Raw genomic sequence first — 24,616 nt, forward strand, 5'->3', positions numbered from 1 at the left:
ACCATTACAAAATTAGCCGTTGCAAAATTAGCCGTTACTATGTTACCGTTATTATTAATAAATTAATATTTTGTTACTCTATATATACCACTTAGATACACTTCTATTCTCACACTTTCTACTACTCTTCTTCATCTTCTTCCAAGTTTACGAAATCAAAGTTCTGCTAATATTCTTTTTTGTTTGGAAAAATGGATCCAAACCAACTCAACTCTTTCTTCAATTACTTACAAAACTTTTTCTCAAATTCCAAATGTTAAAAAATTAAATCAAGAGGTATGCAAGTAACAAAAGTTTAGAAAAGTCAAAGGCAAAATTCAATTTAAATTCAAAGTGGTTACAAGTTCATGGTTCATCACCAAGATTCTACAAACTTCTTGTGCTATCTATCAACTTGCATGGATTAGAATTTTCATGAAGCATGGTTAAAGAATTGAAGAAGCAAAGTTTGAGTTGAACAATAATCATCAATTGGCTAGATATTGCTAGAAGCTAACATATTGGAAGCTTGAAGATCTTTGAAGAACATTAAAGAGAATAGCACAACTACAACATTCTACAACATTGAAGAAATTCAAAATCAAATTAAATTGAAATTAGAATATTATGGAAACTACATGAATACAAGTTGAAAGAAGATTCATGAAGCCAACTCATAAAATGGTGGTCATTACAAAATTGATTTGTGATTCATAAATTATTATTTTAGTAGGAAGCATTGCCTATATAAAGGTACATATGTCTTATATATTTTGTGTGTTCCATAATGAAAAGTGTATGTTTTGAAATGTAAAAATTCTCTCCTTTGTTTATTTTATGAGTGTTAGTGAGTTTGAGAGATAGAAAATATGATAGTGTCATTTATATGAGAGAGTGATCCTAGGGCCAATTAGTTGTGGGTATTATATTTACATTTGGTATCAGAGCTGGTTAATCCAGCGCCTGGTGTTTGAGATTAGAATTTGTGAGGTGTGAGAGAGTTCTCACATAGTTGTTTATTCATAGAGTGAGTATGGCAAACACTTTCAATATTGTGTGGTCCGGTCCCAAGTTAGATGGAAAACTCGATTATAGTTATTGGGAGACTTTGATGTCTACCCATTTGAAGGCCCAGAACCTGTGGAATTTCATTGAACCGGGTTTGCAAGAAGGAGCAGATGCTGCCCAACAAAGGAGAGATCAATTGGCGCTATCTCAAATTCATCAAGGAGTAGATTATACGGTGTTTGGCAAAATAGCAAATGCTAAAAGTGCAAAAGAAGCATGGAACACGTTGAACCTGTCATATAAAGGCGTAGATAAAGCTCAGAAAGCAAAGCTACAGTCTTTGAGAAGAGAATATGAAAGGTATGAGATGTCTAGCTCAGAAACCGTTGAGCAATATTTTACTCGTGTTACAGACCTTGTCAATAAGACGAGAGTCTATGGAGAAGATATGCCCGATAGCAAAGTGGTGGAGAAAATTCTTCGCACCATGCCGATGAAGTATGACCATATGGTGACTACGATACTAGAGTCCCACGATATGGATACTATGACGATTGTAGAATTGCAAGAAATCATGGAAAGTCACATCAGTAGAATACTGGAGAAGTCAGAAAAATCAACCGAAGAAGCCCTGAAAAGCCGAGTGAATTTCAACAACGTTGCAGAATCAAGTCGTACACAAGAAGGACGAGGTCGTGGTTTTAATTCTCAAAGTAGAGGCAGAGGAAGTTTCAGAGGTAGAGGTCGTGGCAATTACAACCAAGGAAGTTACAATAACTTTACACCACCTAATCAAGGAAGAGGTAGAATGAATTTCAGGCCTGTCAACCAAGTAAGAGGTCGAGGAAATTTTCATCAAGAAAGAACCAATTTTAACTGCTTTTATTGTGGAAAGTATGGACACAAAGCAGCAGATTGCAGATTCAAAATGGTGGATAACAATCAAGCACACGTTGCAGAAAATCAGCATCAAAATACTGATGATAATTCGGGTACTCAGACTTTATTTTTTACAAGTAATTCATATGCTGAAGATGAAAATATATGGTACTTGGATAATGTTTGCAGTAATCATATGTCTGGTAGAAAGGAGCTATTTTCTTCTCTAGATGATTCAGTTAAACTATTATTGAAATTTGGTAATAGTACGAAGATCCCTATTGAAGGAAAAGGGCACATACCAATTAGATTGAAAGATGGACATACCAATTAGATTGAAAGATGGTTCTCTAAGTTATATTTCTGATGTTTTCTATGCTCCTAAACTTGATTACAATTTACTGAGTATGGGGCAATTATCTGAGAAGGGATATAAGATGATAACTTATCGTGGATATTGTACTGTATTTGACAACAATGGAAGGTTCATTGATAAAGCAAAGATGACTTCAAATAGAATGTTTTCGTTAAAAATTCAACATGTTAATCCCTCTTGCATGAGTTCTGTGATACTTGATGATAACTGGTTGTGGCATATGCGGTTTGGGTACTTTCATTTTTCTGGCCTAAACTACTTGTCAAGAAAAGGACTTGTTTCTGGTCTACTACGGATTCATATTCCTAATTGTGTTTGTGAGATTTGTCAATTGGGAAAGAAGCATAGAGATCCATTCCCTACAGGAAAGTCATGGAGAGCCAGAATATTACTTGAAATTGTGCATTCAGATATCTGTTCTGTAGAAGTTCCAAGTAATGGTGGTAGTAGGTACTTTATCACTTTTATTGATGATTTTAGTAGATATACATGGGTATATTTTCTGAAGCAGAAATCAGAAGCATGTGATGTCTTTAAGACATTCAAGGTGTTTGTCGAAAAACAAAGTGGCTGTAAAATCAAAATTTTCAGAACAGACAGAGGAACAGAATATCTTGCGTGTTCAGAATACTTTAAGCAACACGGAATTCAACACCAACTAACAACTAGATATACTCCTCAAAAAAATGGAGTTGCTGAAAGAAAGAATAGAACCATCATGGATATGGTCAGATGCATGCTCAAGTCAAAACAAATGCCTAAAGAATTTTGGGCAGAAGCAGTTGCAACAGCAGTTCATATTTTAAACAGGTGTCCAACAAAGAGTGTTCATGATAAAACTCCAGAGGAAGCTTGGAGTGGAAAGCGGCCTTCCATTCATCATTTCAGAGTCTTTGGGTGTACCGCTTATGCCCATGTACCAGATCAATTAAGGAAGAAGTTAGATGACAAAGGCGAGAAGTGTATATTTATTGGTTATAGCACAGACTCAAAAGCATACAAGCTGTATAATCCAGAATCAAAGAAAGTGATCATCAGCAGAGACGTGACGTTTGACGAGAAAGACATGTGGGACTGGAACAAAAAGACAGAAAAGCAACTAACTATAATTCCAAATGCATGTGATGAAGTAGAAGAAAGGCAACCTGACACATCTGAACAACCAGAATCATCTAGAAGATCGCAAAGAGAGCGGAGACTACCTACTAGATTAGCAGATTATGAAGTTGGCAATGACAACGATCCGTCCGATGAAGAAATCATAAATTTTGCTCTATTTTTCAGATTGTGAGCCGTTAAATTTTGAAGAAGCCTCTAAAGATAACAATTGGAAGAAAACAATGGATGAGAAGATTCATGCTATTGAGAAGAATGACACATGGGAGCTGACAGATTTACCAACAGATAAGAAGCTGATTGGAGTAAAGTGGGTTTACAAGACTAAGTACAAACCCAATGGTGAAGTTGATTGTTTCAAAGCAAGATTAGTTGCAAATGGATACAAATAAAAATCAGGTATCGACTACTTTGAAGTATTTGCTCCTGTTGCTAGATTAGACACTATTCGTATGATTATTTCACTCTCGTCTCAAAATAAGTGGAAGATACATCAAATGGATGTTAAGTCTGCATTTTTAAATGGCACTTTAGAAGAAGAAGTGTATGTTGAGCAACCTGCAGGATATGAAGTTCTTGGAAAAGAAGATAAAGTTTATAAATTGAAGAAAGCTTTGTACGGGTTAAAGCAAGCACCAAGAGTATGGTACAAGAAGATTGATTCTTATTTCATTGAGAATGGTTTCAGAAGATGTCCATTTGAGCATACTCTTTATATCAAATTTGTTGAAAATGGAGATATCTTGATCGTGTGTCTTTATGTTGATGATTTGATCTTTACTGTGAACAATTTGAAGATAATTACAGAATTCAGGGAGGCTATGATAATGCACTTTGAAATGACGGATATAGGCTTGATGTCTTACTTTCTTGGCATTGAAGTAGTTCAAAAAGATGGTGGAATTTTCATTTCTCGTGCAAATGATATTTTGAAGAAATTTCAGATAGAGCACTCAAAACCAGTTTCTACTCCAGTCAAAGAGAAGTTCAAATTGTTGAGAGAAGATAAGGGAAGAGCAGTAAATCCCACATACTACAAAAGCTTGATTGGAAGTCTAAGGTACTTGACTGCGACTAGACCAGATATTGTGTTTGGAGTTGGTTTGCTTAGCAGATTTATGGAGGAGCCTTATACCAACCATTTGCAAGCGGCAAAGAGAATTCTGCGATATATCAAAGGTACTTTAAATGATGAAATTTATTATGAGAATACTAATGAAGTAAACCTTGTTGGCTACACTGATAGTGATTGGGCCGGAAATATAGAAACAAGAAAAAGTACTTCAGGGTTTGTATTTCATCTTGGTTCTGGTGCAATTTCATGGTCGTCAAAGAAACAACCAGTAGTAGCACTATCTACAGCAGAAGCAGAATATATAGCAGCAGCAAATTGTGCAACACAAGCAGTTTGGCTAAGAAGAATTCTTGAGGAGTTGAACGAGAAACAAATTACTCCAACAACAATATTTTGTGATAACAAGTCAGCTATTGCACTTTGCAAAAATCCAGTATTCCATGGAAGATCGAAGCATATTGATATTCGGGTTCACAAAATCAGAGAGTTAGTAAATGAAAAAGAAGTTGTGATCGAGTACTGTCCAATTGAAGAACAAGTTGCTGATATCTTTACAAAACCACTGAAGACAGAGTTATTTTATAAGTTGAAAAGGATGCTTGGAATGATTAATTCTACAAGCTTGATTTAAGGGAGGCAATGTTAGAAAATTAAATCAAGAGGTATGCAAGTAACAAAAGTTTAGAAAAGTCAAAAGCAAAATTCAATTTGAATTCAAAGTGGTTACAAGTTCATGGTTCATCACCAAGATTCTACAAACTTCTTGTGCTATCTATCAACTTGCATGGATTAGAATTTTCATGAAGCATGGTTAAAGAATTGAAGAAGCAAAGTTTGAGTTGAATACAATAATCATCAATTGGCTAGATATTGCTAGAAGCTAACATATTGGAAGCTTGAAGATCTTTGAAGAACATTCAAGAGAATAGCACAACTACAACATTCTACATCATTGAAGAAATTCAAAATCAAATTAAATTGAAATTAGAAGATTATGGAAACTACATGAATGCAAGTTGAAAGAAGATTCATGAAGCCAACTCATAAAATAGTGGTCATTACAAAATTGATTTGTGATTCATAAATTATTATTTTAGTAGGAAGCATTGCCTATATAAAGGCACATATGTCTTATATATTTTGTGTGTTCCATAATGAAATGTGTATGTTTTGAAATGTAAAAATTCTCTCCTTTGTTTTATGTCAGTGAGTTTGAGAGATGGAAAATATGATAGTGTCATTTATATGAGAGAGTGATCCTAGGGCCAATTAGTTGTGGGTATTATATTTACACCAAATACCCAACAATCTCAAACCTCAAACTCTTAAGTCCCAAACCAAAACTTCACATTACCGAATACATTTCAGAATCCAAATCCACAAAATTTTTCTAATTTCAATTTTCAAGCTCCTTATAATAATCAATTTCCTATATTCCAACCGCAAAATCAAAATTCACAAACACCACATTTTCCATTTTCATCCATATTTAACCCTTCTATCGGAAATGTTATTCCAACTTCTTTGCCGTTTCCAACTCAATTCAGTGCATCAAGACATAACTCATCTGGTGTTGGTGGCTCTTCTAACTCATCCTCTCATACTTCTATACAATCTAGTCCAAATTCGCAATATTCAGATTTTGCCAACCCCTCGTGGATTAGATGCTATCGACCTCAATGATGATGATATTGAAGATCGGAGGCAAGATAGTATTCAACACTAGCATTGGGAAGAGGATGAGATGTTAATCAGTGCATGGTTAAATGTTTCAACTGACCTTATAGTTGGTACTGATCAAAAGGGAGAAACATTTTTGAGTCGAATTCATAGCTACTGTATAGAATTTTGCTCCGACATGACAAGGTGGGTAGTTGCATGTAAGAAACGATGGTATAAGATCAACAAGGCTGTTGCACAATTTGCTAATTGCTACGATCAAGCTAGTCGAAACATAAGGAGTGGTTCAAACGCTAATGATATAAAGGAGTTGGCCTACAAACTTTATTTCACAAATTATGGTAAAAATTTCACTTTTGAGAGGCATTGGAACGTGGCTTCCCTGGCATGTTGGGTAGCATTGACTGCATGCATTGGCAATGAAAAAATTGTCCAAAGGCGTGGAAATGTATGTACATGAGTGGTTATCGTGGGGTTGCAACCATAGTATTTGAGGTTGTAGCATCTTCAGACCTTTGGATATGGCATGTGTTCTTTGGAGTTTCTGGTTCAAATAACGATATCAACGTGTTAGATCGTTCTCTAATGTTCGATGATATTCTAAATGACCGTGCTCCGGAGGTAAATTATACTATTAATGGTAATAATTATACTATGGGATACTATTTAGCAGATGGTATTTATCCTGGATGGGCCACATTTGTCAAATCAATCTCAAAGCCACAATGGGAGAAATGCAAGTTATTTGCACAATACCAAGAAGGGCAAAGAAAAGATGTGGAGCGAGCATTAGGAGTGTTGTAAGCACGCTTTGCAATTATACGTGGTCCAGCTCGTTTTTGGAAAAAGAAGAAGCTTGCCAACATAATGAGAGCTTGTATTATATTGCATAATATGATTGTTGAGGATGAAAGAGACACTTATACAAAAAATTTTGCTCAAGGCTTAGAGTATGATGATGTCGAAAATGGCTCATCACAACCTCAGTTGGAAGAAGAAGATTTTGCACCATACCATCAATTCTCCAAAGAAATGCCCAACTTTAAAATACGCAGCAGCATAGACAATTGAAAGTGGACTTGATTGAACACATATGGCAATTTCACAATGCTTGTCGTCAACTATAAAGCTTAATTATATTTTTCTTTGTATTAAGTAATTTTATAAATTAGTGTAATCCCGAATTATATATTGCGTATTATTGTTATATATGAATTTATTTAATATTAATATCTTTTAATAGTAAATTATTTTTAAATTTATAAATTTAAATTACATTAATTTCAAGTATTTTAATTAATTAATTAAGTTGGATCACAACATGGACTAAAGTTAGTTTCTCCTAATGGAGAAGAGAGATGCTTTGAGTTCCTATTTACTGTTTATGACGCAAAAGCTTATGTAAAGTTACTTTTTATGACAAGTGTGCCATAAATAGGAATTGGAATGAGTTCCTGCTGGAGATGGTCTAATGGAATGTTTCGTACGGTCTGTGTTTGTGTCAGTCCAAACAATCGACAGGTGTGTTGGTGACTAACCATGTGCAACATTGCTGTGGTAATTCTGACCTTTAAACAGGTTTATCTGATCTTTTAGTAATTATATTTTTCGATGTTGCTTTTAGGATCGATACGTGATATACATATTTTGCATATCTAATGTATAAATATGTTATTGTTGTAAGTTGGGCCATTCTATTGGGCTTGCAAACATTTTTTGGGCTAATTTAGTGATTTGTGTTTGTTAATTTCCTAAGTTGGATAATAAGTAATATTAGAGTTGGAGTTTCCTGATAAGTTAAATGAGTTGGATTTTAAGATTGGGTTTAAAAAGCACTTTTGAGGAGGTTAACAAAAACATTATAAAATAATATATAAAAAAAAAAGAAGAAAATATTATAACGAATGTTATGATTTGGTGGAGTATTTATTGGTGTTATTGTTGCATAGCATATTACTGACTTGTTCTAATTGATCTCCAATAGAACATACCTCAACTAGAAAATCATATACAACAAAAACATTAAACGAGTACTTCATTCTTCATTCTTCCAAAATAACAAAAAATGCAGAACACAAACAAAATGTATTTACCATCAACACTCGATCTTAAAGAATACAGATGTGTTGAAAGTCTTCAAAATGTTTATGATTCAAAGTGTAGGTTTGCTTGTCTATGTTTCCATGGCTGCCACAAGCATTTCAGACTAAATGCATAACTACAACTCTTTTAAGATGTTGGCATACTAAAATTTTTTTTTACGGACTTTTTTTTTTGTTTAATCAATGATATGAACTATGAATGATCATTTTCTCTTTTTTATTTTACATATTATTAAAGATTTTCCTTTCTTATTTTCTCTTTTTTTCTTATCGATGAAATTTTCATCATTTATTAAATATTTTTATTTTTTATTTTTCACTTGTTTTTTTTTTTTTTTCATTTTTCCTTATTCATGGGTTCCTTTTTGTTTTTTGTATGATCATGAATTTAAAAAAAAAGTTTAAGAAACATTCTTATGAAACCACGAATTGGGCCGGCCCTCATGATAAAGAATACGTATTCAGCTTAAAACAACTCGGGCCGCATTATGTGTGAGGTAGAGTCCAACAATTTATTAAATCCTAGGGGCACCTTTGAAAATACTATGTGGTGCCTTTTTCAAAACTTAAATCTTTTAGGGATCAAACACAATTCCATGATAAAACTGAAAACCCAGATTAGAGTGTGTCAGACTGTACCAGGCGTTTTATTAACCTCAATTGGACAGGCCCGGGCTAAAATCCACCCGTTTCATCTTCTCATTTCTCAAATTGGATCTCGTTTCATCTCACGCTTCTCGTTAATTGAAATTCACGCCGCCCTCAACGGCTGCTCCGGCCACAGCCACCGCCTCCTTCTCCCTCTGTTCTACTTAACAGGTACCTTTTCTCTCTTTTGTTTAGGGAATAGTAGATCGGTTGAAATTCGAACCTAGATCTTCAGATTTCGTCTCCGTTTTATGTTTTCTTTGCATTGTATCGAAGATCCCTCTTTTTTTTTTTCTGGGATTTGGTTTGATGTTTTTCTTGCTCGTTTTTGTAATGCCGCCCCCACTTTGTTCGATTTGTCTACGTTTGCTAATTGCCTGCGATTCTGTGATCCACTTTTCAATAAGCCCTGACACGAAATTCTCTCTCACTTCTTGTTTCAATTTTATGCCAAATCTAAACCCTTGTTGCATTGTGTTGATTGCTGTCATAACAGTTATTCTGTTCTGTTCTTTTTTTGTGGGTTGGGGTAATTAGCTATTATGTTTTTGTTGAGGGGTTAGTGATGCAAAGTAAATTGATATTTGAAGCATGAATAGTTGCTTCGATAAACTTGTACATAATATTTATGTACATTGTGTTGAATCTTATATGTATGGTTTGTTTGATGTATGTTGGCTTGTACGCTGTAGTGTGCTTAATATTGTTGATGACAAAAATAAAAAGATAGGAACAACATCGAAATCAAACAGGCACATTGCGGGGTGGCAAGTTAAATAGAATTTAGTTTTAGTTTATTTTCATGGGCAAATTGTTTACTCAACTTTTTTTTTGTGTCTTGATACCAGAAACATGCCTGCCCAGAAGGTTGAAACGGGTCATCAAGACACAGTCCATGATGTTGCAATGGATTACTACGGTAAGAGGCTCGCTACAGCCTCATCTGATCACACAATTAAGATAATTGGGGTTAGCAACTCGGCCTCTCAGCATTTAGCAACTTTGGCCGGTCACCAGGGTCCTGTTTGGCAGGTGGTATGGGCCCACCCAAAATTTGGCTCTTTACTTGCTTCATGTTCCTATGATGGGCGTGTCATTATTTGGAAGGAGGGTAACCCAAATGAATGGACTCAAGCTCATGTCTTCGATGACCACAAGTCATCGGTAAATTCGGTCGCATGGGCACCTCATGAGTTGGGTCTCTGTTTAGCTTGTGGTTCATCTGATGGTAATATATCTGTTTTTACAGCAAGAGCAGATGGTGGATGGGACACCTCGAGGATTGACCAAGCCCATCCAGTTGGTGTAACTTCTGTGTCATGGGCACCGTCAACGGCACCAGGTGCACTTGTTGGTGCCGGGTTGCTTGATCCTGTACAGAAGCTGTGTTCTGGTGGTTGTGATAATACTGTGAAGGTATGGAAGCTCAACAACGGACTTTGGAAGATGGACTGCTTCCCGGCTCTTCAGATGCATACAGATTGGGTTCGAGATGTTGCTTGGGCACCTAATTTGGGACTTCCTAAATCTACTATTGCGAGTGCATCCCAGGATGGAAAAGTGATTATGTGGACTGTGGGCAAGGAGGGAGATCAGTGGGAAGGCAAGATCTTGTCCGATTTTAAGACACCGGTTTGGAGGGTTTCATGGTCGTTGACTGGAAATATTTTGGCTGTGGCTGATGGTAATAACAATGTGACATTATGGAAAGAAGCAGTAGATGGGGAATGGCAACAGGTGACAACGGTAGAGCCTTAAAATTATCAATTTAGAATTTTGGAGACTTTTTCATTTTGGAATATAATTGACATCTTGTTCCTTTGCATATTATACAGTTAAGTAATTGTGCTTGATAATCCCTTCCTTGAATTCCATTGATAATTTGTGCTTGCAAGAATGAAGTTGATTAGTGTGAGCTTTTCTCCTTTTGAGTTAGAAGGATATGATTCAGGTATATAATGAGACATTTCATAAGAATTTTGGATATTTGTCCTGGCAGTTGTGTAAATTATGACTGTTGTGTTAAATTTTAGACGTGCATTTGTAAGCATTACTACATGTGCTATGTTTTATTTGCAATTCATAAAGTTAGCAGTGGCATAAATGTATTGGTCCTCACATATCTGTCATGCTTGCCAACGAAATTTATGTTTGTTCCTCAAGGATTCCTGTGATTCTTAATGGCAAGATTTTTTTCCCTTGTACTGCATCAGATGGAGCTTCTTTGTTGTTCATTACATTGATCCATTTTGTAATCTTGATCCGCTTACTTGATTAGGAGGTAACATGTAACTAAACTATTTTCAAGTATCATATTGGAGTGAGAAACTTGAAATATCGTGTTTTGAATGAGAATGAAAGGTGACGTGATCACAATTGCCCCTTGACAAAGATGTAGATTGACATTCATCTTACTTGAAATACACGAATGGAGTGAGACAAAGATTGTGTTTTGGATGAATTTCTTGAGAGAATCATCTCTCAGCGTCAATATATATATACATAGGTACAGAAATAAAATCCCTTAATATTAGAAGATACAACAGAATCAGATCCCTTAATACTAGGAGATACAACAGAATCAGATATCTAAAGATGGAAACTATATCAAAACAGAATAAATTATATAAAGCTTGTATTTCTAATCTGATATTCAACACTCCCCCTCAAGCTGGAGCATATAAATCATATGCACCAAGCTTGTTACATATGTATTGTATCTGAGGACCCCGGAGAGTTTTGGTGAAAATATCTGCAAGTTGATCGTTGGAGTTGACAAAGGCTGTTACTATTTCCCCACTTTGCAACTTCTCCCTTATGAAATGGCAATCAATCTCTATGTGCTTGGTCCGTTCATGAAACACAGGGTTGGAAGCAATATGTAAGGCAGCTTGATTATCGCACACCAGTTCCATCTTACTCGGCTCACAAAACTTAAGTTCCTTAACTAATTGCTTCAACCATATAAGTTCACATGTGGCAAGTGCCATAGCTCTATATTTAGCTTCCACACTAGATCTTGCTACAGCATTTTGCTTCTTACTCTTCCAAGATATCAAGTTTCCACCAATAAAAACACAATAACCAGATGTAGAACGTCTATCAGATGGAGATCCTGCCCAATCTGCATCAGTATACCCAACAATCTGGTTATGTCCTTTATCTTCATACAACAAACCTTTTCCTGGAGCACCTTTGATATATCTAAGGACTCTAACAGCTGCGTCCCAATGACTATCGCATGGGGAGTCAAGAAACTGACTTAGGATACTTGTGGCAAATGAAATATCTGGCCGAGTGACTGTCAAATAATTCAATCGGCCAATTAATCTGCGATATCTACCAGGATTTGCAAGAGGTTCTCCTTGATCTGGACTAAGTTTTGTGTTGGGATCCATTGGTGTATCTACAGGTCTAGAATCCAACATTTCAGTTTCTTCAAGAATATCCAAAGCATATTTTCTCTGTGAAATACAGATCCCAGCATTAGATTGTGCCACTTCAATTCCTAGAAAATATTTTAACTTCCCCATATCCTTAGTATGAAAGTGATCAAACAAGTGCTGTTTTAACTGAGTGATTCCCTCATGATCATCTCCAATAATGACAATATCATCCACATAAACAACCAGATATTTGGAGGTCATGGAGGAAGAATGACGGGAGAAAACTGAATGATCTGCTTCACTCTGAATCATGCCAAATTTAGAAACAACAGCACTAAAGCGACCAAACCAAGCTCGAGTGGATTGTTTCAAGCCATATAAAGATCGGCGTAAATGACATACTAAGCCGGAAGACTCTCCCTGAGCAACAAACCCGGGAGGTTGCTCCATGTATACTTCCTCCTTGAGATCACCATGTAAGAAAGCATTTTTAATATCAAGTTGATGAAGTGGCCAATGGCGAATGGCAGCCATAGAAAGAAAATGACGAACAGAGGCCATCTTCGCAACAGGAGAGAAGGTATCACCATAGTCCAAACCAAATATTTGAGTGTAGCCCTTAGCCACAAGGCGGGCTTTTAATCGATCAATGGTTCCGTCTGAGCCGACCTTAATAGTATAGATCCAACGACAACCCACAGTAGATTTGTCCGGTGGCAATGGAACAAGATCCCAAGTACCAGTAGAATGTAAGGCAGACATCTCCTCAATCATAGCCTAGCGCCACCCTGGATGTGAAAGAGCTTCTGCTGTTGTTTTGGGTATAGAAACAGAAGACAAAGAGGAGGTAAAAGCATAGTGCGAAGATGATAAACGATGGAAACTAAGAAATTTATAAATAGGATTAGGATTACGGGTGGAACGAGTACCTTGTCTGAGAGCAATAGGAGGACTACTGCTAATTCCCGAAGAAGAATCCAAGGACGGTTCAGCCACAGGTTCAGGAGATGAGTTATCTTGGACTGCAGGCCGTGGGTGGCGATGATAAACCTGGAGAGGCTTTGTGGGAATAGGAGGCCCATCTAAGTAAGGAACAGGAAGCACCTCCGTAATGGAAGGTGAAGTGATGTCGGGTGCAGAGAAAAAAAGGGTATTCTCAAGAAAAGTGACATCGGCAGACACGAAGAAACGATTAAGAGCTGGAGAATAACAACGATAACCCTTTTGAAATCAAGTGTACCCTAAGAAAACACATTTGATAGAGCGAGCAGTTAACTTGTCTTTGCCTGGGGTAAGATCATGGATGAAACAAGTACAACCAAAGACTCGTAGTGGAAGAGAAAAAATGTGCTCATGAGGAAATAAAATGGAATGAGGAACTTGATTTTGCAAAACAGAAGAAGGCATACGATTAATTAAATAACATGCAGTCAGAACAGCCTCACCCCAAAATTTAAGGGGAACATGAGTATGGAGAAGAAGAGTGCGAGCAGTTTCAATCAAGTGACGATGTTTACGCTCAGCCACACCATTCTGTTGAGGGGTATGAGGACAAGAAGACTGATGTAGAATACCTTGGGAGGACAAGTAAGATGAAAAGGGTGCTAAAAAATACTCACGAGCATTATCACTTTGTAAAATTTTAATTGAAGTTTTGAATTGGTTTTGAATTTCAGAACAGAAAGACTTGAAATGTACAAATAATTCAGATCTGTCCTTCATTAAATATAACCAAGTGCAACGAGAAAAGTCATCAATAAAGGTGACAAAATAACGAAAACCAGAATGAGAAGTAACCCGACTAGGTCCCCATACATCAGAATGAATAACAGAAAAAGGAGACGCAGCTCGTGTATTGACACGACTTGAAAAAGAACTACGAACATGTTTACCTAAATGACAAGTTTGGCACTCTAAGGTAGTAAGACGAGATAAACTTGGGACCATAGCTTGTAACTTCGAGAGGCTGGGATGTCCCAGGCGACAATGGACCACGTCCGAAGACTCAACAGCAGCAACAGAAGACACAGTAGTAGTGGGTAAGGCAAGTCGATACAGTCCTTGAGACTCACATCCTGTACCAATCGTCTGTCCCATCCCTCGATCCTGCACAATGACAGAGTCAGCAAAAAAGGTAACAGAACAATTGAGAGAACAAGTAAGTTGGTTAATAGAAATCAAATTGAAAGGACAATTGGGCATGTAAAGAACAGATTTCAAAGGTGACGTGTACCACTCAGTACCAAAACCGACCTAAAATCTCGGCAACAGTAGCTTCTGACTGAGTCAGCCTTATCTTCCAAACCATGATCTATAACAACAGAATCCACTAAACAAGATAGGCGGTAACTCCTCACAACAGAAAGATGCTAATAACCACTCCGATCATAAATATCGGAGCCACTCCACCTCACTCGCCTATAAAACACAGAGAACATAACCCATCGAGAGGTCACAGTTTTTTACTCTTATTCATTATACTTTCTTTCTCTAAAAAAACTCATATTCTTACTTGAGCGTCGGAGTGCTTTTTGCAGGTGCTCCCGCCGCCGTGTTTCAGAGGTATCCAAGGATCATTTACTACGACAACCCTGGCCGACGTATAAGTCCGCCCAGGCTGAATAGTTCTCAAGGGCAAGCACACACCTCGGATCGTTCGGACGGAACATTTGGCGCCCACCGTGGGGCCCGATAAAACTGACCCCACCTTTTTCCTTTATATTTCTACCATTTGAATTTTCTTTTTCAGATCACACGATATCCAGACATGGCCGACAACGGAGTCCACCAGCTCACGCAGGCCGAACTTATGGCCCAGATGGCCGAACTTCAAGCAGAGGTCAAGAGACTGGCCGAGCTGTCGGCACAAAATAGCGCCAACAAACGGGATGAAGGCAATCCCAAAAGCTCATCCCAGGGTGTGGCTGACCTATTAATCGCCAACCCCCCGAAGGAGAGACTGACGTTGGATAATCCCTTCTCTGAGGAAATCACAAATTTCCAAATGCCAAAACACTTCACACTACCCTCCTCACTTGAGCCCTATAAGGGGATTGGTGACCCCCGGGCTCACATTAAGAAATTTCAGTCTATGATGTTTTTTAACGGCCCTAACAATGAACCTGTACTTTGTAGAGCTTTCCCGACTTACCTTGACGGAGCCGCTTTACTTTGGTTTTCGAAATTACCTGCAGGTTCGATTTCCTCTTTCGAAGAATTGTCAAAGTCTTTCATTGACTATTTTGCTGCGGCACGAATATACGTCCACGAATCGGATTATCTTGGCACAATTCGCCAAGGTCCTCAGGAGAGTTTGAAGGACTATCTGACCAGATTCGCAGAGGCGACAATGGAGATACCTGACCTGGACCCCGCTGTCCACTTACACGCACTTAAGGCCGGCCTCCGACCTGGAAAGTTTAGGGAAACAATCGCGATCACCAAACCGCGGACATTGGAGGAGTTCAGGGAGAGGGCGGCCGGACAAATGGAAATTGAAGAACTGCGGGAGGCCAACAAAACGGAAAGAAGACCCAGAGAGAAGAGGACCGAACACCAAGGTCGCCTCACAACAAAGACCTAGGCAAGCAATTCAAACTTACTCCGAAATTCGACAATTACACCAGATTCAACACGAGAAGAGAAAAGATAATCAAAGAAATACTCAATGCCAAATTCATAAAACCTCCAGCAAGAGCAGGTAGCTATCAAGACCAGAGGTTCGTAGACAAAAGCAAACACTGTGCTTTCCACCAGAAATACGGACACACGACCGACGAATGCATAATAGCCAAAGACCTCTTGGAGAGACTTGCTCGACAAGGCCTACTAGACAAGTACATTGAAGGAAGGAAACATAAAGAGGATGATAGAGACAAGGAAGAACGACAACCGACCTCAGTCAACAAAGAAACTAACAAATGGTCAAATGGTAACCAACCCAAAGCAGTCATAAACTGCATATCCGGAGGATTCGCCGGAGACGGCGAAACAATATCGGCAAGGAAACGCAGTTACCGAGCTATGCTGGCCATCGAAGGAACAGCACCACTAAACAATCAGGAGACACCAGATCTAGAAATCACTTTCAACAAAACAGACATATGCTCGACCGCCCCACACCTAGACGATCCAGTGGTTATCTCCATCCAGACAGGCGATCTATTGGTAAGAAAAGTCCTTTTAGACCCAGGTAGCAGCACAGACGTTCTCTTTTATTCTACCTTCTTAAAAATGAACTTATCTGAAAAAATAATACAACCCTCATCTGGAGAACTAGTGGGGTTCTCCGGAGAAAGGGTACCGATAAAGGGGTATGTATGGCTAAAAACGACAATAGGTGAAAATCCGTTATCCCGAACCCTTGATATACAATACCTGATAGTTGACTGCATTAGTCCCTATAATATTATTCTCGGAAGACCTGCTCTGAACATGTTCAGAGCAGTGATATCAACTTTTCATCTATATGTTAAGTTTCAGGCACAGAACGGCAGGATAGCAACGATCCACTCAGACCGACAACAAGCTCGGCAATGCTACAACTCTAGCCTAAAAAGGTCGGACACGAGACAGAAGCAACACGAGGTCAAAGCAGTACAAACTAGAGAGGAAGTCCTATCCCTAGCCGAGCTTGACCCCCGGGGAGACGCGCAGGAAAGACCCCAACCAACAGACGAACTTCAGAAAATCCAACTGACGTCAAAGTCAGAACAAGTAACATACATTGGTCAAGCACTGCAAGGGCAAGACAGGGCAGATCTCATCAAGTTACTACAAGCCAACTCTGACCTGTTCGCTTGGACTCCATCGGACATGCCAGGAATAAATCCAGACGTCATCTGTCACAAACTCGCCACCAACCTATCAAGCCAACCTATAGCTCAGAGGAAAAGAAACCTAGGAGCAGAGAAATCAAAAGCAGCCCTAGAAGAAACCAGTAAACTCTTACAAGCCAATTTCATCAGGGAGATCCGTTTCACCACGTGGCTCTCAAATGTGGTAATGGTAAGAAAAAGCTCAGGTAAATGGCGCATGTGCGTCGATTTTACAGATTTAAATAAAGCATGCCCTAAAGATGCCTACCCTTTACCATGCATTGACAAGCTTGTCGACAACGCATCAGGTTTCGAAAGCTTAAGCTTCATGGATGCATACTCTGGGTATAATCAGATACTCATGCATCCTGAAGACCAAAGCAAAACAGCATTTATAACCGAGCATGGAAACTTTTGTTACTGAGTAATGCCATTTGGCTTAAAGAATGCAGGTGCAACCTATCAACGCTTAATGGACAAAGTCTTCCATCACCAAATAGGACGCAACATGGAAATCTACGTAGATGACATGGTCGCCAAGACCAGAAAAGAAAAATCACATTGTGAAGACCTCGGCGAAATATTCGAACAAATCCGAGCTTATAATATGAGACTAAACCCAGAAAAGTGTGCTTTTGGGGTAAAGGGAGGAAAGTTTCTCGGATTCATGCTTACCTCACGAGGAATCGAGGCAAACCCTGAAAAGTGTTCGGCAGTACTCAATATGACGAGCCCTAAAACAATAAAAGAAGTGCAACAATTGGCAGGAAGGATAGCGGCGTTATCTCGATTTTTACCCGCGACATCAAATCGAGCATATCACCTTTTCCAAACAATATCGAAGAACAAAAAGTTTCACTGAACAGAAGAAGGCGAGAAAGCTTTCTCCGAGCTTAAAGTGATCCTATCAACACCACCCGTGCTGCAAAGACCAGAAAACGGTAAACCATTATATTTATACTTGTCTGTTTCAAATTATTCTATAAGCTCGGCCCTTGTACGCGAGACAGGTAAAACACAACAGCCAGTGTACTTCGTCAGCAGAGTCATGCAACCAACAGAGCAACGATATCCGAAGATAGAACAACTCGCACTAGCACTAATAATCACAGCAAGGAGACTTAGACACTACTTCCAAAGCCACACAATCATAGTGAGGACAAACCAACCACTAAGACAGATACTGACGAAGCCAGAACTGGCCGGACGCCTCACCAAATGGTCCATTAAACTTTCAGAGTTCGACATCCAGTTCCAACCTAGGTCGGCACTCAAGGCACAAGTGCTGGCCGACTTCATCTCAGAACTAACGACTAATGAACACGACAAGTCTTGGGAACTACATGTTGACGGAGCATCAAGCCGAGAAGGAAGTGGAGCAGGGGTAATCCTCAAGGAGGGAGACAAAGTAATAGCGGAACAAGCACTCCAGTTCCACTTCCCAGCAAGCAACAACCAAGCCGAATATGAAGTCCTCATTGCAGGACTCAAACTCGCCTTGAGCCTCCAAGTACGAAGCTTGACAACACATTGCGACTCCCTCCTCGTGGTCCAACAAATCCGAGGAGAATTTCAGGTAAAAGATCCCTTGCTAGAGCAATACTGGCTCATAGCGAAGGATCTTATTTCAAAATTCGATGCATTTAGCATACTGCATGTTTATAGAGAAAAAAATGTGAGAGCGGATGTACTATCCAAGCTCGCAGCCACTAGGGCAGACACACAAACATCCACACTAACACAACTCTCACTAAAAAAGCCGAGCACTGATTTATTACATGTGACGAACATTAACCGCCTCCATGATTGGAGGACTCTTTTCCTTGAATACATTAATACAGGCGCTATACCAAGAGACGAGCTCAAACCCCAGCACTTCAGACGAAAGGCCAGCCTTTACACAAGCATAGAAGGAAAACTATATAGACGAGGGCTCTCACAACCCCTGCTAAAATGCTTAAGCAAAGACGAAGCAAAAGAAGTAATGGACGAAGTCCACGAGGGAGTCTGTGGAAACCACATCGGGGGACGAGCATTGGCAGCTAAGATCGTCCGAACCGGGTATTACTGGCCAACCATAAAAAGGGATTGCATAACAAAAGTCAAAACATGTGACAACTGTCAGAAACATGCAGCCATTTCCTCAAAGCCAGCCGAGCTACTACATAGCATGGAGGTAAGCTGGCCATTCCACAGATGGGGGCTCGATATCCTCGGTCCATTCCCAATAGCGCCGGGCCAGGTCAACTTTCTTTTAGTAGCAATCGATTATTTCTCAAAATGGATAGAGGCGCAACCATTAGCACGGATAACAGCCGAAAAGGTACGATCATTTATATGGAAAAACATTATATGCCGATTTGGAATACCTAGGGAGATCATATCTGATAATGGTAGGCAGTTTACAGATAATAAACTCGGCTCATTTCTAAAAAATTTTTACATCAAGCATCATTTTAGCTCGGTCGAGCACCCACAAACCAATGGGCAGGCCAAGGCTGCTAACCGAGTAATATTGCAGGCAATAAAGAAAAAACTAAATGATGCAAAAGGAGAATGGGCGGAACTGATCCCAGAAATATTGTGGGGATACAACACAACAATACAGACAACTACGGGCGAAACACCTTTCAAACTAGTCTATGGGTCCGAAGCACTAATCCCCATTGAGGTTGGAGTCCCCACCCTGAGAACCGAGCTATACGACGAACAACGCAACTTACAGGCAAGGAATGTCGAACTTGATCTAGCCGAGGAAACCAGGGAGCTAGCAGCCATTAGACAGAGCAGTAAAACAAATAATCGAAAGAAAACACAACAAGAGGGTACTGCCGAGGACGTTCACGGAAGGTGACTTGGTCCTCAGACGAACAGAAGAAGCTATTCCCTTAGCACCAATTTTAGAACCATCAACCAAAGTGATAGAAGGAAGAAATGCAGGGTGTTCAAGTTTAGAGAGGACAGAAGAAGTACCAGAAATGTGATCAGAAGCACCTGAGTCAAGGACCCATGGTCCAAGAGAAGAGGAATGAGAGATACAAGCAACAGAATTACCAGAGTGGGCCACCGAAGCAATGGGAGTAGATGCCTACTTTGAAGCTTGGTTTCTATTTGTTTTTTCTTCTTTTCCGGCTGCAATCTTTCAGCCGTGTTCCCTTTTCCCACCAGCTGACACTATCAGTTGTGTCTCTTCGTCAGAAACTGTTTTCCGGCCAAAACCTTGTTAAACATCAGACCCACTCCGAAGCAACCCCAGAATCAGAACCGGAAAGCCAAGTTCGTCCTGTCCCCCAAATTTCACCGCCGTCAACCGCCGCACGCGCCGACACGCGCCGCCCCTTCTCCTGCGCGTGGTCCTCACGCGCCTCCGCTCCGGACGCGCGTGAACGTCACGCTCCGCATCCCAGGCTTTTTCCGGCCCTCGCTTCCCTTCTGCAGGTGTTTTCCAGCCGTTTCTGAGTGTCTGCCATCATGTCTTCTGAGGTAATCCCCGACACCAACTCCAATGGTGGCAAATCGGCTGTTCTAACATCTGTCGTTTCTGAAACCGCTACAATGACCTCTGAAAAATTGATGGGTGCCAAAAATTACCTTTCTTGGGCTGATTCTATGGAACTTTAGTTCATGGGCCAAGGCTATGAAGACCACCTTACTAAATCTGTTGATGATGTTCGCGCCGCTGACAAAACCACTTGGAAGAAGATTGATGCCCAGCTATGTAACCTTATGTGGCAGACCATTGATCCACCAAAGCTGACTATGTTTCGGGCTTATAAAACTTGTAAGAAGGTGTGGGATCGTGCTAAAGCTTTATATACTAATGACATTGCAAGACTTTGCCATGTTGCTAAGAAGCTGTGTAGTTTACAACTTTAAGGAACTGATATGGAATCTTATGTTGGGGCTGTGGAAGCTGTCAAGGAAGAGTTTTCGACTCTCATTCCCTATGTGTCTAATGCTGATGACCATCATGCTCAACAGGGAAAGCTGTTTTTGGTACTTACGTTACTTGGGTTGCCAGCTGAACTTGAATCTCTTCGGCAACAAATATTGGGCACCTCACCCGTTCCTTCCCTTCAAGACGTATTTGCACGACTCTTGCAATCCGGCCCCTCTCTTGAGACCCATACTTTCGACCAAATTGCATTGGCATCCCAATCTTCTTCTCAAGTGTCCTTTCAAGTGCCCACTCGCGGCGGCCGTGGGGGTCGTGGTAATGGTCGTGGTAATCGTACTCGCCTTAGTTGTACCTATTGCCATAGGATTGGTCATACTCAGGATAAATGTTATGCTCTCCATGGTCGTCCTACCAAGGTAGCTAATGTTGTCCAAACTAATGAGCCATCTGATGTTCACTCCGCCGCACAACCACATGGGATATTTGTCTCTCGCAATGATTATGATGAGTTTCTCAAGTACCAAGCTCTGATACCAACTTAAAATACACGAATGGAGTGAGACAAAGATTGTGTTTTGGATGAATTTCTTAAGAGAATCATCTCTCAGCGTCAATATATATATACATAGGTATAGAAATAAAATCCATTAATACTAGGAGATACAACAGAATCAGATCCCTTAATACTAGGAGATACAACAGAATCAGATATCTAAAGATGGAAACTATATCAAAACAGAATAACTTATATAAAACCTGTATCTCTAATCTGATATTCAACAATCTTCAACTGCGATGGAACTTGATGTTGTTTTTGGCAACTGTTGTGATCACTTATCAACATTTGTGGCTTGACATTTGCAATAGTTCTGAGTTCTTTTGATTGATGTAGGTCTTCTTTTATCTAAAAAGATTATAAAATAAAAGCCTAGTCAGCACAATTGTTTCCTCCGTAGCTGGATGCTGTTAAGAAAGGAAAACTTTTTGCTATAGTTAATGGGTAAAGTTGTCAAAGCCTCCTGGTGTTTGTGGTTAAGGGTGAGTTTGTGAGGTGGAGTCTTAAAAAGTTAGGTAAAAAAAAGAGATGGGCTTTCTTTTTTTTTTTTTCAATCAAACACTTCAATTATTTTATATTACATAAATATACTAATAAAATAGAAAATACAAAATTAAGTCTATATTAAAAGCAACAAATTTCTAATAAAATCTATGTATTATTTATCTCAAGTATATTTATGAAATAAAAAAAAGTGTTATTAGTATCAATTAAAGTGGTTGGTGTTAAGTGCTTTGATGAAATTATTAGAGGGAGGAGATGTGGGTTTCATCCACCATTCATTTCATTATACATATATACTAATTTTTAACTACATACTATAACATATAAAAGGTTCGAGTAGGTCGAGTTAAGTTAGGCCTAAACATGTAGCTCAACCTGACCTGCTGCAGATCACATTGTAAGTCCTGGTCGAACAGGTTGAGTTAGAAAAATGTATAATTGGAGTTCTTGCATTTAGGCCTTTAGTAATCAAATAGTAAGTTTTCTTATCACAATGTTATTATTGAGCTTGATTCTCAAGCATCTCGTGCTTTGATCTTGTTAAGTTGCTAAGTTCCAGTGTTTCTTGTGCATCGTGAAGCCAATAGAGTCACAAGAATGAGGTTGCTTCCATTGGTAATTTTTAGCTCTCGATATCCATGTTTATTTGTAAACCTCCTTTTGGTTTTCCTTCTTTCAAATTGCCTCACCAAAATAGCAAGTTAGCAACCATTCTACAGAGTTTGTTCTTTTATTTATTTATTTTAAAAAAAAATTCTTTGCGAGACTAGAAAACAATGCAACGCAACTCAAAGTAGCATTAAAATGTGGTAAAGCTCACGAAATAAAAATTTAATAGAGGAACATATAATTACAAGAAGTCGTGGATAGAGAGAATAATACTCGGAAAACATGAAAGAAAACATTTAAATAAAATTACTAATAAAAAAAAAAGACTTCACATCAAAATTTGAAACCTATTGAAATAATCTCTTCCAATTTAAGCCGTGAGGAGCCTGTAGCCGCCAGCGAGAGGAGAAGCAGAGCAAAGAAAGTAGGTTATTCATGAACTATAAATAAACCAAATTGGTTTCTTTCGTTCAGAAAAATGCTATATAAACAACTCATTCGAACAATTCATTCTTATTATTTTATTTAGCAATTAAAGTGAGTTAGAGAAAAATGGTTTTGCCAAGCAACCAAAGAACCAGCGACATCTCAATACCGAATATGGTGTTAAGCGTGCCCCTATCTAACATCACTCCGAACATCGTAATCCCTGCTCCATTGTTCTCAAAATAATTCACTGCAAAAATAACCAACATTATTATTATTATTTAGACAATGACTTTTATGAATAATATAAATAATAGGCTCTAAAATTGGCTCAATAAAGTAAAAACACACTACACCCCCAAATCATCTACCTAAATCTTAATATTAGGATAACGATTTGCATACTTAGTGAATTGAACATCCAATATACCCATTATTCACATTGTTTAGTATTTTTATTGTCTATCTATACTTTTCCTACTTATTATTATTATTATTATTATTATTATTATTATTATTCATGAGCAGTCATGATGACAAATATAATGCTTATTAAAAAGAAACAATAAATGATTTTAGAGACATTATATATATGAGAATTTGTTGGGTACATAATAAAGAATATATACAGCTTAATCATTGATCAGATCTGTGTTCTAATAAAAAAATTGGTCCAAGCTTGAAGAATAAGGGAAAGGACGATGAGCTGTTCTTTAAAGGATAAACTTATGTTGGATCTGAATTGATAATTGATGATTAGTCAAGTTCAATAAAGAAATCATACATTATGATAGATATTAGATCATAATCTTTTTTATGCTTATATTTTACTGCCGTCTACCTTGGTTGTGCATGTGATAAATAAATAAATTAAATGCACTCAAAGATTATTAACTTGTTAAACGTTCAAAGTATAAAAGGCGAATCAACAAAATACTTACACATCATGAATCTGATACCACGACTTTTACATTTTTCATTTCTCCAAGATTTTTTTTTTGACAAAATATATTATTATTATTGTTTTTGTTAAATAAGTTTTGACTGATAACTGATTTTAGTGACTAATTTTAATATACACTTAATATGATTGTAGTTTAAATATTTATGTAATATGTTAAATATTAATGTAAATAACATCTCATATCAATATTTAACAAAAAAAAATCTAATAGTAGAAACCAAAATGAAAAGCTTTTAATTTTACAAGGAGTAATAAAAAAAATTACTAGGACCCCATTTTTTGAGAAAAGTAAATTATTTTTTATAAAAATGTCCATTAGAAAAAATTTTATTTTTTGTGATTAAATTTTGTGAACCAAAATATCTTTTAACAAATTATTTTTCTAGTATTTAAATTGTATTTTTACCAAAATATCTTTTAAAATATTTTGTAATGATTAAATTATTTTTTTACTAAGATACCCTTCAATATTATTTTTTTAGTGATTAAAATTGTGATATCAATGCATATTATTTTAACATTAAATAAAAAAATTCTTTCCTATGAGATTAATAGAAAAATATAAAAAAATATTAAGCCAAACTTGTAAAACT

The 24,616-nt window shown here is 38.0% G+C and overlaps 4 protein-coding genes across 7 annotated transcripts in view; 3 read left to right on the forward strand and 1 right to left on the reverse strand.

The window, feature by feature from the left end:
• LOC107621122 (protein transport protein SEC13 homolog B) overlaps positions 1-10,963 on the forward strand; it is a 22,383-nt gene extending 11,420 nt beyond the window's left edge. For 2 of the 3 annotated variants that reach the window (XM_021117293.1, XM_021117292.1), the window contains one exon: positions 9,712-10,963. In XM_021117293.1, coding sequence (XP_020972952.1) covers positions 9,716-10,621 — 906 coding nt within the window. In that variant the 5' untranslated portion in view covers positions 9,712-9,715 and the 3' untranslated portion in view covers positions 10,622-10,963. Of the gene's footprint in view, positions 1-8,792; positions 9,035-9,711 lie in introns of those variants that run through there. The other variant, XM_016323182.2, reaches the window with a different exon arrangement.
• LOC107645884 lies at positions 1,013-2,200 on the forward strand. Its single transcript, XM_016350019.1, has one exon. It carries the CDS (start codon positions 1,013-1,015, stop codon positions 2,198-2,200), a length of 1,188 nt encoding a protein of 395 aa, XP_016205505.1.
• LOC110265153 lies at positions 18,115-20,525 on the forward strand. Its single transcript, XM_021107982.1, has 2 exons — positions 18,115-19,916; positions 20,213-20,525. Exons 1-2 carry the CDS (start codon positions 18,115-18,117, stop codon positions 20,523-20,525), a joined length of 2,115 nt encoding a protein of 704 aa, XP_020963641.1.
• LOC107616459 overlaps positions 22,946-24,616 on the reverse strand; it is a 7,026-nt gene continuing 5,355 nt past the window's right edge. Inside the window, exons 4-5 of one of the 2 annotated variants that reach the window (XR_002358315.1) lie at positions 23,125-23,309; positions 22,946-23,085 (exon numbers count right to left, since the gene is read on the reverse strand). Coding sequence is in view for 1 of the 2 variants with exons in the window: in XM_016318418.2 (XP_016173904.1) it covers positions 23,176-23,309 (134 nt within the window). In the remaining variant the exon portion in view is untranslated. Of the gene's footprint in view, positions 23,310-24,616 lie in introns of both variants that reach the window. The other variant, XM_016318418.2, reaches the window with a different exon arrangement.

Source organism: Arachis ipaensis, chromosome B01 (genome assembly GCF_000816755.2).
Source record: "Arachis ipaensis cultivar K30076 chromosome B01, Araip1.1, whole genome shotgun sequence".
Classification (NCBI taxonomy): Eukaryota; Viridiplantae; Streptophyta; class Magnoliopsida; order Fabales; family Fabaceae; genus Arachis; species Arachis ipaensis.

What these genes read in the sequence shown, in the direction of transcription:
- LOC107645884 (XM_016350019.1), top strand. Translation starts at nt 1,013, where the DNA reads ATGGCAAACACTTTCAATATTGTGTGGTCCGGTCCCAAGTTAGATGGA.
- LOC110265153 (XM_021107982.1), top strand. Translation starts at nt 18,115, where the DNA reads ATGCAACCAACAGAGCAACGATATCCGAAGATAGAACAACTCGCACTA. An exon ending in GCCGAGGACGTTCACGGAAG is followed by an intron (nt 19,917 to 20,212) that starts GTGACTTGGTCC and finishes GCAATCTTTCAG; the next exon opens with CCGTGTTCCCTTTTCCCACC.